Source organism: Mastomys coucha, unplaced genomic scaffold (assembly GCF_008632895.1).
Source record: "Mastomys coucha isolate ucsf_1 unplaced genomic scaffold, UCSF_Mcou_1 pScaffold5, whole genome shotgun sequence".
NCBI lineage: Eukaryota > Metazoa > Chordata > Mammalia > Rodentia > Muridae > Mastomys > Mastomys coucha.
This window is the reverse complement of record NW_022196911.1, coordinates 112359285-112374733: the sequence shown is the minus strand read 5'-3', so window position 1 is coordinate 112374733 and position 15449 is coordinate 112359285. Positions and strand designations below refer to the sequence as shown.

Here is a 15449-nt window from a genome sequence, read left to right as displayed (position 1 = left end):
AGGACACAAAAGATGGGTCAAGATCAGCGGCAACCAACAGGACCCCAAAGGCAGGCCAGAGGTGGGCTTAGGTCCAGGGCCCCAGAGCGGAGCCGTACTCAGGGGGCCTTGCTGGGCTCACACTCGGTAGAGCAGGGCTGGGCCTGCAGGGCTGGGCTCACACTCGGTGGAGCAGGGCTGGGGCGAGCCTGTACCTGCGACAGCCGTGCTGGCAGTGCTGGTGGTGGTGGCCGTGGCATTGCTTGTGGTGCCTTTCTTGGTGCCCGTCACAAACTCAATCTGCAGGGAAGAGAGGACAGTGAGACCATTGCAGAGCCGCATGTGCATTTCCCGGGTGGTGTGTCGGTCTGCTCCAGGGCACAGAGCCGCATGTCCATTTCCTGGGTAGTGCGTCGGTCTGCTCCAGGGCACAGGAGTTTGGAATTACACAAAAGAGGCCCTGAAACCCATCTTGGCTGGGAGCACCTGGGGGGGGGGCTGAAGGGGCTTTCTCCACTCTTCCAAGAACTTTCCCAATACATGTGGGATCCCTTCTGGCATCACAAGTTACTACACACCCCTGCCCACGGCCCCTAAACCAGGTGCCAGGCCTCTCCTCCTCATACCCAGGAGGGCGTGACGCTTCTGCACAGAAGGACAGCTGTGGTCCTCAGACCTTCGGTAAGCCTGGGGCTTGGGGGCAGGAGGAAGAGAGAAGGGAGGAGATTCACTTAATAGTTAAGAATGAGAAACTTAGGGCAGTGGTGGTGCACACCTTTAATCCCAGCACTTGGGAGGCAGAGGCAGGTAGATTTCTGAGTTCAAGGCCAGCCTGGTCTGCACATGGTGGCTCACAACCATCCGTAATGAGATCTGACGCCCTCTTCTGGTGTGTCTGAAGACAGCTACTTATGTACTGTTATACTTATGTATAACAATAAATAAATCTTTTTTAAAAAAATGAGAAACTTGAGGCTGGAGAGAGAGATAGCTCAGTGGTTAAGAACACTGGTTCTTTTTCAAAGAGCCTGAGTTCAGTCCCAGCACCCACATGGTGGCTCACAACCATCTGTAACGAGCTCTGACGCCCTCTTCTGTCACACAGGCATACATGAAATAGAACACTCATCTACATAAATGACACGGAACTTTTAAAAAGGACAAGAAGCCTAGCTTCCCCCTCACAGCAGCCCTCAGGGGCCAGCAGCACACTGGCCATGCACCCCTAAGCCTGGACGTGAGGAGTGTCTTGTGGCCACAGCTGCTGTGAGGAGTTCAGCCCTAAGCGGAGGAGGAGGAGGTGGTGTCCTGATGTCCAGCTAACGGTCCGGGGATCTTGGAGTTAATCTGAAGCTCCTGAAAGACCCTCTGTGATGACACTGCTACAGAAGCAGTGCTTAGTGTCCCAAGATGGAGGCTCATGTGGCTCTCAGACATGAGATCCATAGGGACCCACACAAGCTGTCTGCGGAGGTCAGCTCTGCAGGCCAAGAAATGCACAAACCAGAGTAGGCCTTAGCCAGACTCTCAGAAGGAATACCAACTTCTAATCAGGCCGGGGAGGCATCAATGAGCCGTAAGGGACAAAGCTGCCAGGGCTCCGCAATGCGGGTAAGGAAGGGCACAATTGCAGGGAGCGCCGAGCCTCCCATGGCTGAGCAGTGGAGACTTCTAGAGCCGAGGGAGGGGATGGGCACAGCTGTCTGCTGATCACAGAGGCCACAGCCAAGGCTGCTCAAAGCCTCAGTAGACAATGAAGGGTAGGAATGAAGGGAGCCTGGGAAGCCAGCAGGACCTGCACACCCCACAGCAGTCCACAACCCACAGCGCCTCCACTCCAGGGTAGCCAGCAGGACCTGCACACCCCACAGCGGTCCACACCCCACAGTGGTCCATGCCACACGGCACCTCCACTCCAGGGTCATTCATCACACCCCACAGTGGTCCATGCCACACGGCACTCCACTTCAGGGTCATTCATCACTTACTTTGGTTCGCTCCTTTTTGGCCTTTTCCAACTTGTCCATTTCAATCTTCTGGGCCTTGGCTGTGGAGACAGGCTGTTATGAGCACTGTGTGGCTGGGGAGGTTGCACTTGGCAGGATTAAGTGTTAGGCCCTGGTCAGCATGGAACATGGCCCTGGACCAAGGGCCTGGGGGCCCCAGTCCTGCTGGGAAGGGTAGGCTGCTCCTGAGCTTCATAGTGGGAACTACCATCCTACTAAGAAACGCTAGATACAGATTTTTATTGTAAATAAAAATATTGGTAACTAACTCAAAATAAGGCAAAACCTGTGAGGACAGACAGCATATACGCCAGCACTGCCGAGCCAGGCCTGGTTTACAAGCTTCTGGCTTGTGACGAGGTTACAGCTCAGGCTCTGAAGTCACTCCCAGTTCTCTGTGCTGTGTTCACTGGCCTTAGAACACACCTCATCTGCCCCAGGCATTTTGGCCCTTGTACTTCTCCAAACCTTAGTGCTAAGAGTCTCCTCAAGAGGGCCTCCCAGCCCTTTGGCCTCTGCTTGCCAAAGGTTTCCGGCTGTACCACAACTCTGCTCACATCACTCAGTGCCATCAGTGTGGGGATTAGATTACTGTTCCAACCATCTGTCTTCACTGTGTCCAAGTCTTGCCAGCAAGGGACAAAGTCAGTCTTGTTCACAGGAGCCCTGTGAACATGGCCTGGCATAGAGACCCTGAGATATGGGTAGCCTAAATCAATGACAGGATGGACAGACAGATGGGTGTGTGGAAGAGTAGACAAACAGAAAGCTTATAGGTTACCTAGTGCCTCATAGTACGAGTCTTCAGACCAGCCGTGAGGATCAAACATATCCTGAAAGAGAAGGTGAAGCTGCAGTCTGTGTGACCATCACACTGCATGGGCCCAGACATGGAGCTCCCTAGGCCAGGGCCCCAGTCCTCTTGAAGGCACAGGGCTTCAGCTGGCTCCCTGACCACCAGTCATAGAACCAAGACCCAAGATGGCGGCAGTGGCAGCAGGCCCTCTCCTGGCTTCTAACTGGTTGGGACCCAGAGACCAAGCCTGCCACTGGCATCTGCCAGCCTACCAGCAGCACCTCTCCATGGACCTTCTGCGGAACGCAGTCACACACACTACAGTGAGCTCCACCGCTCTCCATCCCGTGTTCAGGACACACCTTTGGGTAGTTGGTGCCCAGCTCATCAATGGCACAGAACTGGATCAGTTTCTCGTAGATGCTGAAAAGGGAAAAGAAGAATTCATGAGCAGGCTCTGTACTGGTCGCATAGTCCTGTATGGAACCTCAACCACTGGCTCCAGGAACGAAGACAAAGAGATGAAGCCTTTAAACCCAGCTCACTTCTACCAACGCAGCTTCTAGATGGGACGCCTCCTCACTTCTGCTCCGCACCCTCCTCAGAGAGGCTGCAGCTGGGGCCAGGACGAGGCGGTCAGGACAACATCTGCATGCTATGTCTAGTGTAGATGTTTCTGGCCTTGAGTTAGCATGGGCCTCCACACTCAGATCCACACAACTGGCTAGGGCAGCCTGCTCATGGCTGACCTGGGGCACATGCTTCCTGGGTGTTTTACCAGTATTTCAAAGAATAAGCCCGGGACAGCCAGGCATGGTGATACATACCTTTAACTACAGCACTCTAGCTCCAGCACGTGGGAGGCAGAGGTGGATGGATTCTGTGAGTTCAAGGCCAGACAGGGCTACATAGTAGGAGCCTGTCTCAGACACCCCCCATACAATAGACCTAGATACACCTTGTCCTTTTACCAAGAGGCAAAGCCATGATTTTGGGTTGGAAGAGCCTCTGTTGATTATCTTGCTGAATTCTCCTTTAGGGCCAGGGTGGGAAGCAGACCCAGCCAGGCCTCTTAGCAACCATGGTGGACTGGTTCACACCTTGAACCCGTATTTTACAAGTAAATCTCTGGTGTGTCTACCAGGCACTTGGTGTAAGTGTACGTCTGGATGGAGCCACTTTGGATGCTCCTTGCCACCTTCACAGGTTTCCCTGGCCTCGCCTACTGTCCATCTTGCCTGCAGGCTCCTGAGCCTCACCTGGGGTTCCGGAACTCCTTCTTCCTTTGGATGATGTAGTTCATGTCCATCCCCTCCTTTATCTTCCGCTCATAGAGCTTCTGGATCTTGTCCTATGTAGGGACAGAAGGTAAGCTTGACGGAAGCCTGTCCCCCCCGCTCCAGCTGTTCCCCCAGCCTCGGACACCTGAATCCAATCACAGGCTAACCTTCCACCCTGCCTCTGACCAGTTATGCACAGTTAAGTCAAGCCCAAATCGGTCGGTTTGCATCGCTGATTTCTCCTGAGCTAGTCTTGAGGTCAGTGTAGAGAGTGGGAGAAAGGTCACGTCAGAAGCCACAGGAAGCCAAGCAACAAATGCACAACTGGTCATCAGCTCCAAGACACAGAGGGGGCAGAACATCTGAAGAGCTGACGACCAGATCTGAGGCTCAGGGGACCCGGGAAAGCCTGCTCATCACCTCAGGGGACAAAGAGAGACTTTTGTAGTTGGTCTTACACTTCTTAGATGCCTTTAAAAAAACCAAAATGGTGGTGCCTGGGATGGAACAGGGCCTCACTGAGGCCAGGTGCATGCTTTACTGCTGAGTTACACCTTTCAATGTCCCTTGTGAGGTGTCTTTTTTTTTTTTTTTTTTTTTTTTTTTTGGTTTTTCGAGACAGGGTTTCTCTGTGTAGCCCTGGCTGTCCTGGAACTCACTCTGTAGACCAGGCTGGCCTCAAACTCAGAAATCCACCTGCCAAGTGCTGGGATTAAAGGCATGTGCCACCACTGCACAGCCCCTTGTAAGGTGTCTGAAGGAGCTGGCTCATGTCAGTTAACTGAAGGTCACAAGCAAGGATCTGGATCTAATCTCTCAGCAAAACCCCTCCATGGACCCCTGGCCTAGAAAAACCAACCAACCAACCAGCCAACCAACCAGCCAACCAACCAACCAACCAACCAGCCAGCCAGCCAACCAACCAACCAACCAGCCAAGCAACCAGCCAACCAACCAACCAGCCAGCCAACCAACCAACCAACCAGCCAAGCAACCAACCAACCAACCAGCCAAGCAACCAACCAACCAACCAACCAGCCAACCAACCAACTAACCAACCAACCAGCCAACCAACCAACCAACCAACCAGCCAACCAGCCAAGCAAGCAAGCAAGCAAGCAAGCAACCAACCAGCCAACCAACCAACCAACCAACCAAGCAACCAACCAGCCAAGCAACCAACCAAGCAACCAACCAAGCAAGCAAGCAACCAACCAACCAGCCAAGCAAGCAAGCAAGCAACCAAGCAACCAACCAGCCAAGCAACCAAGCAACCAACCAAGCAACCAACCAAGCAAGCAAGCAAGCAACCAACCAGCCAGCCAGCCAGCCAGCCAACCAACCAAGCAACCAGCCAACCAACCAACCAACCAAGCAACCAAGCAACCAACCAGCTAGCCAGCCAGCCAACCAACCAACCAACCAGCCAAGCAAGCAAGCAACCAACCAACTAATTGCCAGCATCCAGCCTAGAACAAATGCAGTGTTGGCTAGTTTTTACCAACTTGACACCAACCTAGACATACCTGAGAAGAGGGAATCTTAATTGAGAAAATGTTTTTATAACACTGGACTGTGTAGGCCAGTCTGTTCTGTTTGTTTTTTGTTTTGTTTTTGTTTGTTTGTCTTTTGATTCCAGGCTGTCCTGGAACTCACTCCATAGAGCAGACCAGGCTGGCCTCAAACTCAGAGGTCTGCCTACCTCTGCCTCCCGAGTGCTGGGATTAAATGCATGAGCTACCAGTGCCCAGCTTAGTTATAGTTCTTAAAATCACAGCAACAGAATTCTTAAAACTGATGGCACTAATGTCACCTGCTGCTGCCAGTGAAGAAGCCCCAGACACTCAACTGAGGGCACAGCCTCCTCTGAGAAGAGCACTCTGAGCCAGCTACACGATTCATGGTCCAATCCAAGGGCCAACTGCGGCTCCCCTGCGGGAACACTCTGCTTGCTAGAGGAGTGAAGGACTGCAGGTTCTGGGTGGTACTTTTTAGAAGAGGTGACCACTCCCCTGGTCAGAAGGCCAAATCCAACTTTCTGCTGAGACAGGCACAAGGCAGCCTGAGAGGTTGGCAAAGCCCTTTGTTACCAGGGAGCGAGAAGCTGGCGGTGTGAGCTGCTTTCCTTGCTAACGCAAGGGGCACTGTGGGGAGGCCTTCCATAGGAGGCCCAGCAGCCTGAGTGAACCCTGCCTTACAGCCTCTATGGTCTACCAGAGGTTTGGCTGTTTAAATGCCATAGTCCCCAACCCCAATAAGATCAGTAAATAAATATTAAAGAAAGGAGAAATATTCTGAATTTCAGGGCTCTGAAGGCCAGCAGCAGTGGTGCAGGATTTAATCTCAGCACCCGAGGAGGCAGGAAAGCAGGCAGATCTCTGAGTTTGAGGCCAGCCTGGTCTACAGAGTGAGTTCCAGGACAGCCAGGCTACAGAAAAACCGTGTCTCAAGGAACAAAATCCCAACAAAACAAAACAGCTGCGCTCAGGGTCGCTGACTGCTTCTGCTTGGCAGGCCTCTGGAATTGCCCTCACAGGCTTGAACTTGTTTGGCATAGAGTGACGTCATCCTGGGGGGGTAAGAGGGAGGGAAGCAGGCAACTTAGCCAAGGGAGGAGACTTCTGGGAAAGGAAGAAAATCTGCACTGTGCCCTAGTCCTGAGTCTGGCCCTCTCCTGGACTGCTGCATTCCTCGGCCCTAGGACCCATTAGTCATCCATCCGCTTGGGTGGTGCCACGGGCTTGTTAGATAGCTGGGGGCGCCCAGAAGAAGCTTCAAGATCAAAGGCAGAGCAGGTAGAAAAGGATCACGATTATGTAGCCTCGGGCATCAGCCCCGCAGCTAACTGAAAGGTCCCACTCACGGGGGACTTACAGAGGAACAAGGAGAAACAACCCCAGGAGTGCAATCTCAGTTGTACTGAGCTCCAAGTCCCCTGGGTTGACAACACAGATGAAAAGCTGTTCTTCAGGCACTTAAAGCCTTAGGTCAGGTCTGAGGGCAGAAGCTGCTCAATCAGGAACACAAAGACGGAAACTGTATCTAAGGGCGATGTGGTACGCGTCTGCAATCTATCTTACACCCTGGCAAGTTTCCCTGAGAAGTGCCCTGGCTCGCTGAGGGCAGACCAGGGACACAAGAGGGCAGCATATGGCAGGTGTGGCAACGGGTGGCAACTCCTGAGTTCTGGCTTAGAGGAAGTATCCAAGGCTGCAGGCTCCAGCTACCTGGCGGTTTGACTTGGTCCCTTTCCCTGCCATGGCCTCTGAAGGTCACAGCACAAGCAGACAAGGTAACCCAGGCCGTCGCAGCCACTCGGGCTCAGCAGCCAGCCAGACATGTGCTTACTTGTAGGTGATTCGAACATCTGCCAGGCGGTTCTGGTGGGATCTTGATTTCATCTGGTGACATGTTTCGGACCCTTTCAGAAAAGGAGGCTGTTGAGGAAGCAGAGGAGATTCTTGTGTTGAGAGGAAAGGCCAGGGGCTATAAAAGCACAAGCCCAAAACAATTCCATTGTGAACGCAGAAGGGGAGGCGGTCAAGGGCCCTTTAGAGAGCTGAGATCAATGGCCAGCTGTGTGTCAATCTGGGAGAAGGGAAGTTCAGGTAGAGGGGACAGATGTAAATCACACATCCTACCAAGCTCCAGGGACTGACTTTTAAGGAAAGAGCATGTCTGGAGAAGCATTGGGGGAGGGGAAGGGAGGAACCACAAGCCAAAGCACTTGCCAATTTCTAAGTTGTAAATTCTGCCCTGCCTAAGCTTAATCTCAGGTTGCCAATGTGGAAGACACTGAGCCCAGAGCTGGAAGAGACGTGTCAGCTTCATACCTGGCACTGCTCTTTCTGGTTGGTCTGGGTCTGTCCTGCCTGGACTATGAGAAACTGTGTTGAGGGTTCCTAATGTTTTGGGTCCCAAATAGCTTGTGCATGGGAAGACCTGAACAAAAGGCCTGATTTTGACACAAGAACCACAACTCCCAAGGCTGATCAAACCCTCAGAGAACCACTGCCCACCCAAGCTTCGCCTCCGCTCTCCTCATTCCCTTCCCCGCAGCCTCTGGTAACCCCAGGACCTCAGAGCCGGCTCTGGAGCACACAGACAATAGGCTGATTGTTGTAAGAGCCTGTCATGCTCTCTGAGGCAGTCCTCATGAAAAGAACCATACAATGAGCAAACTGCAGACAGCACAGGGTGGGGCAGGAGGAAGGCAGTGCCAGAAAGCCACCACCAAAAGCATCTAGCCTAGAACTTGTAGGAGACCTACACTATGTGCCAGGCCCTTACCTAAGCCCATCCTAGGAACAGCTCTAGAGGGCTGAAGAGGGCCTGGGGGAAGGCAGAGGGCGGCATGGCCTTCCTGGTCTCTAGTCCGAGGCTGGATTTCTTTTTCTAAGATTTTACCTTTTTTTTTTTTTTTTGTTGGTTTTTTGAGGCAGGGTTTCTCTGTGTAGCCCTAGCTGTCCTGGAACTCACTCTGTAGACCAGGCTGGCCTCGAACTCAGAAATCTGCCTGCCTCTGCCTCCCAAGTGCTGGGATTAAAGGCATGCGCCACCATCACCCGGCAAGATTTTACTTTTAAAAGAATACACAAGCGTCTGTGTGTGGTGCCCTCAGAGTCCAAAGAGTCCAAATGTCACCTTTGGAGGTGACATTTACCAGAGGTTGTGACCCCCAGACATGGGTCCTGTCCAAGAGCAGAATGTATTAACTGCTGAGCCTCCCTTCCAGTCATGATTTTAAAACAATCCCAGGTCTTAGAGATTAAAACAAAACAAAATGGAAAAACAAAAATGAAAAATGAGGTGTATGTAGGGGGAACCCCTCATTCAGGGCCCCAGGCTGACCCAGACTCTCCTGCTTCAGCCTTTTGGTTGGCTGGGACTGCAAGTGTGCACTGTGCGCCCAGCATAGGTTAATGTTTTCTTCTCAGCAGATAAGGGGCTTTGATCTCTGCGCAGTTACCATCACTGTGCCGGGCACAGAGCTGAGTAAGCCAAGGTTCAAAACCCTGAAGACTCTAATGACTTCCAGGTCGGTTACTGGGGACTGGGCCTGTGCACACTATGGACACACTGAGGCCAGGGGTCAGGCCTGAGGCAGGCTTAAGCACAAGCACAGTACTTGCCTCAGCACCATCAGTGGGTTGTAATAGATACACCCTAAGCACAGGCTGGGTGACGATCAAAGGTTGTGCTGTGGGCCCAAGATGCAACAGCAGCCGAGGACAGTCTCCACGAGGGGATTACACACTTGTCACTGCCCCATGCCTTTCTGCCTCCTCCCAACTGGCCCTCCAGGCAGGACACTACCCAGCTCTGGCAGGTAGTCAAGCCAAATCTTGATTTCTTCCTTCTTCCCAGCCCTGGCATAAGCAGAAGTTCTAGGTCTGAGCTCAGTCCGTCAACGCCAGCCGAGCGTGGAAGCGGGTGCAAAGAGCTGGCTGGAGCGTTTTGTGAGCATTCATAACAACACCAAGAAGGCCTTGGCAGGGCCTTCTATATGCACATGGGACACAGACAAAGAGTGACCTTTGCCATTTGCCAGGAAAGCTTTTCAGAAAAACAGGGTGTGCCACGGTCACTGTGGCAATGCCCCCTTCCGCCCTCTGGGATATAAGTGGTAGAGAGCATGGTGGGAGGAGGGAGCCCATGATAGGGTAGAAACAAGAGTATTCCTGGGAAGTAAGTGACAAGAAGGTGACATATTCTGGACAACAAAGTAAAAGTGTATTGCAGAGACTTGAGTGACCCTTCCCTGAGTCCTAGAACGTGACCAGTATGCGACCAGTACAGAGAGAGCAGCCGCCCTGCAGAGCGGCCAGAGCCCCTAAGCATCTCAGGGAGTGTCAAGCAGTGTGCCCGCGGACACTAGCAACAGTGCCTATGCTTTAGCTGCTGGTTGCTATGCTGGGGTTGCTGCATTTAAATTTGCAAAGCCTGCGGTCAGCATGAGTCACACCCTGCTAACACCTCTGTCAGAAATCATCTGCAGTATCCATGGCCACCAGGTAGGAATCTAAGCAGAGTAGCTAGTTCAGGGACTTAGGCTAAGGCAGAGGGGAACAGGGTCAGAAAGCCCAGTGGGGCCTGGAACACCCGCAGGGTACTTAACTGGCAGGAAGCAGGAGGCTCCTGAGTGATTTGAAGACGCCCGGGGCTACAGGCAGGCCTGTGGGGCAGGCAGCTGTCAGAGCTACGGCTGGAGAAGCCTGTGAGTTGGCTTGTTCTGCTGAAGAGCTGACTTTCCACCCCCTCGTCAGAGAGAATAGAGTTCACTCACCCACCCTATGCAGATGACAAGGTACTGTGCCCGCCACAGGAGAGCAAATACAGACTATGTTGGCTATATCAAGAGGTTCTCTAGTCAAAACAGACAAGTGTAAATCTAAGGAACCTTCATAAACAGAAAGCCAGGCAGGAAAGCAACGATCTGTACCAGGCACTCAGCCTGGGGTGATGCTGCCCTCAAAGGGACACATCGGCAGGCAGCAATTCTGTCAAGCATCCTGTCACACACAGGAAGGCCCTCAGAACAGATGACCCAGCCCAAGTGTCTGTCAATGAGCCCTCATTTATATGAAACTTAAGATAGGGCTGTCCAGCAAGATCACGTCTTACTTGAGACTGAAGGAAGACACCGCCTGCACAGGGGGCGGAGCACAGGAACCATTAGGACAGATTAGGAAGGTGGACATGTTTGCCTTGGAAATGATGTTTGATACGGCTAGCAGACACAAATATCTATCAAATCCACAATGGCACACTTAAATTCACAACTTTTACTCTTTAACCCCCCCCCCCCCCCTTTTTTGGAAGCACGGGCTCATCTATCTCAGGCTTGCTCTGAACTCACTATGTGGCTGAGCCTTTACCTCTGGTGGGCTGAGATTCCAGTCAGGTACCACACACAGTTTATGCAGTGCTAGGCATTGAACCCAGGACTCCTTGCATGCTAGTCAAGCATTCTACCAACTGAGCTGTAGCCTCAGCACCTTTAATTCCGTCTCAATGAGGCTATTTCAAACATGCGGCACAGAAGCCGAGTGTCTCGGAAGTTCCTGTAATGCCAGATCTGTGAGAGGATAAAAGCAGACGACCAGCAGGCCAAAGCCAGCCTGGGCTACATAGGAAGAGGATGGCCAGGCCAAAGCCAGCCTGGGCTACGTAGTTTTGAGGCCAGTCTATGCTACATATGTGAATCTTAAAAAAAAAAAAGTCAAAACAAAGGAAAAGAGCCAAGCTGGTTATGGAAGAAGTCCGGCTGCTGCCCCACATGTCCTCTTGTCTGACACTGCTCATGTGAGCGGAGGTCACTGTTGTATTGGTTCATGGCCAGAGTATTCTCTGACCTAAACCTTCAAGTTTCTCTGGTGGACAGCAGAGTGAAGTGGGACCCAGGTGGAAGAGGCTTCAGCTCTCTCTACACCGGGCCTTGTGGATCACCCACTGCAGAGGCTGCTGGCTTCCGAGTGGATGTGTGCCACGCCTCCTCTGCCCCTAAGCTGTCATTTTCCAAAGAACAAATTCTACCTTTAATCCCAGCACTTGGGAGGCAGAGGCAGGCGGATTTCTGAGTTTGAGGCCAGCCTGGTCTACAGAGTGAGTTCCAGGACAGCCAGGGCTACACAGAGAAACCCTGTCTTGAAAAACCAAACCAAACAAACAAACAAAAACCAAGCCAAATTCTAGAGTTTGAGGAAGCCCTGGATTCAATTTACATAGCTTGCATGTAAATGTGCCTGCATGCTCCTACTGAGGTCTGGCAGAACAGGGCACTGGATTGACTCCCTGGACCTAGAGCCACAGGAAGTTGTGGACCTCCCAACATGGATGCTGGGAAATGAACCTAGATCCTCTGCAAGAATGGCAGTGAGCCATCTCTCTAATCCCTGATTTTTCATTTTATTTATTTATTTATTTATTTATTTATTTATTTATTTATTTATTTATTTTGGTTTTTCGAGACAGGGTTTCTCTGTGTAGCCCTGGCTGTACTTGAACTAAGAAATCTGCCTGTCTCTGCCTCCCAAGTACTGGGATTAAAAGCGTGCACCACCACTTCCTGGCTGATTTTTTTTTCAATAGGACTTGAGCTCTGTCAATCAGAGAACCCAGAATCAATGCAGAGTCACTATGTACAAAGCAGAATGATTAATTCCTTAGTTATGGAAAACCAGTCACTTATCAACAACCCACACAAAAGGGAAAAAGGGCAGCTAAGGCTCGCAGAGGGCAGGGGTGGAATTTGGTTTCCTGCAAGTTACTCTACTCTCCAAAGTTACCAAGGGCCACATCGGGCAACACTGTGAGACATGTTCCTGCCTGGGGACAAGGCAAAATGCCAGCAGAGGCACATGCTGACTGCTTTAGCAACATGAATATGGTAGATGGGGTAAGGGGATAAAAGACTGGGGCAGGCCCAGGGCACCCGTGAAAGAAGCAAAGACCAAGATGAGCTCCCAGCTGCCAGGGGCTCTGAACTCCCTCCACAACACTGGCAACAACCAAAGCCCAGAAAAGCGCACACAGAATGCCATTTTCAAAGACTGTTGTCCAGAGGTCTCACCCAGTCACCCTAGGAAATGCCAGCCAAAGGCCTTGCTCTGAGTGTGAAGGGAAACGGCTCTCAGCAGTGAGGTGCTGAGAGAACAAAGGCTTTACATAAACAAGCCAGCTTGCTCAGGGCAAAGCTCACAAGTATGACCCTAGGGTACTCACCCACTAATTCCTGGGGATCCCGCTTCTCTGCTTCCGTATTATCCTGTAGAGAGAAAGAACCATGCAAAGGTAAGGCTGGGCTCCCGGGCCACACTCTCTTCGCCAAGACACCTGAGCTGTTCCCGGAGATAGAACCAGTAAGTGCTAGCAATGTGCTAACAATGCTAGCAATGCTCCCAGGCTCCCAGCACCTCACAATTCTGATCCCCCGGAGGGAGCAGCATTGAGCCATTTGGGTGAGCCACAGGTGAATGCCCCGCCACCTGTGTGACTGTTCCCTGCCCATGGCTCCCCTGCGTTGGGAGAGCTCATCCAATCACGTCACTGAAGGATCCTTCAGGAGACACTTCTATGATGCCCAACTCTGGAGACCAATTGCTCCTGGGAGTTTGCTTTTGGGAGTTTTTCTATTTTACTTCAAACCATCAGGGGAGATTTTATCATGAGCATCAAGGGGCAGCTCAGAGAAGCCCTTCAGTAACTAAATGAAGCTCCCCAAACCCCTCAGCTTGAGGTGGCCCCTCTGAGGCTCTCCTTGACCCTCACCTCCTAACACTGGTTTTATATTTGGTCCAGAGAAACACTTTTTATTTTATTTTTAAGCACTGAATACAAATGTCTGACTTCACTGCTTCTCCTAACTAAACCAAGGCCAAGAGGTTGCCAGCTAAGTTATAGGCTTAAGGCCGCACCATTGCCTCTGCTGACCCAAATGTCCTCAAACTCAGTAAGCTCAGGGATGTTTAGGGCGGCGAGGAGATAATGTCCAAATGGCAGAGAAGTTTACAGAGGTGTCAGTCTGGTCTCGCTCCTTTGCTTGGTGAGGGAGGCAATAGACAAGAGTCCCACAGCAGGAGCTCCACGCGAGGACAGTTGCAGAGCTCCCCAACTCCTCTACCCCTCCCCCACACCAAGGAAGGAAGGCAAGGGGTGCGGAGAGTCTAAACTCCCTCCCAAGTCAGGTATGGCCCAGTGCCAAGACCAGACCCCCTTCCCCAAAAAGTCCCCCTTGATTCTGAGACAGACCCAAAATCCCCTCTTTTCTGAACACTGTAGCTATTCATTCAAATTGCAAGGGCATGATGTAGAAGCCAGGCTGCTTAGCAACCTGTCCCTCCTCACTATCCACCTCGTGCCAATCAGGTGGGCAAAGAGAAGGACTGGGAGGTGGTCCTGGAGGATTGCCACATCAAGTTCAGGTTGGAGTCATAAATCAACTGTTGTTCACACAGCGCCAATGCCTCAGGGACCAACAACAACTCCTTTGTAGCAGCAATTCGAGAATTCTGGCCAGCGTGGGACTGTAAAATTCCCTTGTTTTTCCATTAGGAGACAGCTTCCCGGGTGCTGATTGTAGGAAAACATCAGCAGGAGTGCCTGCCTTTGTTCTCAGACACACAGGCCCATATAGGGGACTGGCCTATGCAGTCTGCAGGGCCCAACATTCTGCAGAGAGCTGTGAGTACAGGCTAGAGAGTCCCTAGAATTCTAGTACAGTGTCTATCCACAGCAACAGGAAGTGGATCACATTTCTTTAAAGGAAAAAAATATTGTTTCAGGGATGCCTTAAGAAGCCAGGAGCACCCCTGGGGCTTTTTTAATAGCTTTTGTGACCTTGGAGTTGGAAGGGGACAACAGGGCAGGCGTGGTAGGGTGAGAGGGTGGAGCCTCCATCAACAGGGCAGGCGTGGTAGGTGAGAGGGTGGAGCCTCCTATGTATTTTGGGGCTGTTTGTCCTAGTGGGTAGTTCAGCCCTGTCTCTGGGAGAAAAGATAATACCACGCTGTTAGAAAAGAGAGTCACAGGAGGAACACAGTCTTCCTTTTCCTGGTCCTATGGTCTATGGCTCCTTAGCCTTTTTAAGCTCTTCCAGTAAGGGGCTCAGAGTCACATCAGCTGTTCTTCAATGGAGACAGGTCCAGACAGAAGCCGGGAGGGAAGTTAAGTAGGAAAGGGGCCTAGTAACCATGAGGATCCAGAGCTCAGTGGCAATGTACTTGCACACTCCTGAGTTTGATCCCCAGCACTGCAAAGGCAAGCAACAAATCCCCCACTCTCCACGCTCCAAAGTCAGAACTACTGGCAACAAATTATCCTTGAGGCAAGTTTAATACAACTAGAAACTCCTGTAGCACACTGCAATGACCCTGAGGAGCCCTAGCCATCAGTGGTGGAGTGGGCAGAACTGGGGACGGATGCATGACAGCGAAGATCCAGAGACAGCCTACCATCAGTCTCTCAGATGCTGACTTCTGTGTGAGTCTGAACCCAGCACCCATGAACTATGATGAAGCTGGCCACAGCATGGGAGCACAGGTGGTGAAGCGCAGCAGACAGTCAAGGAGACGGGGACTGACACCTTACAGCAGCAAACAGGCTAAGAAAACAGAGCTACAAACTCACTCTAGGAGAGGGACTCACCAACCCTTAAAAGGGCCAGAAAGGGAGGGGGAGCCACGAGGACACAGGTGGAAGGAAACAGGACCCCTTTGTTCTTTCCTTCCCTACAGCAGCCTTTCCAAACACCTACAGGATTCCTGTCTGAACTAATGGCTTCCAGTTAGTCAAAGGTAACTGAGACTTCGAGACCCATTTACCACACAGTTGTATGTATTGGCCAGGGGAGCTGGAGCCCCGGCCTTGGAGATGAAAGCGCTCCAGTGC

The 15449-nt window shown here is 51.8% G+C and overlaps 1 protein-coding gene across 2 annotated transcripts in view; it reads right to left on the bottom strand.

The window, feature by feature from the left end:
• Sap30bp (SAP30 binding protein) overlaps positions 1-15449 on the bottom strand; it is a 35370-nt gene that overhangs the window by 3516 nt on the left and 16405 nt on the right. For both annotated transcript variants that reach the window (XR_004113075.1, XM_031350502.1), the window contains exons 4-10: positions 12786-12828; positions 7410-7498; positions 4041-4132; positions 3144-3204; positions 2767-2818; positions 1968-2026; positions 195-279 (exon numbers count right to left, since the gene is read on the bottom strand). Coding sequence is in view for 1 of the 2 variants with exons in the window: in XM_031350502.1 (XP_031206362.1) it covers positions 195-279; positions 1968-2026; positions 2767-2818; positions 3144-3204; positions 4041-4132; positions 7410-7498; positions 12786-12828 (481 nt within the window). In the remaining variant the exon portion in view is untranslated. The remainder of the gene's footprint in view (positions 1-194; positions 280-1967; positions 2027-2766; positions 2819-3143; positions 3205-4040; positions 4133-7409; positions 7499-12785; positions 12829-15449) is intronic.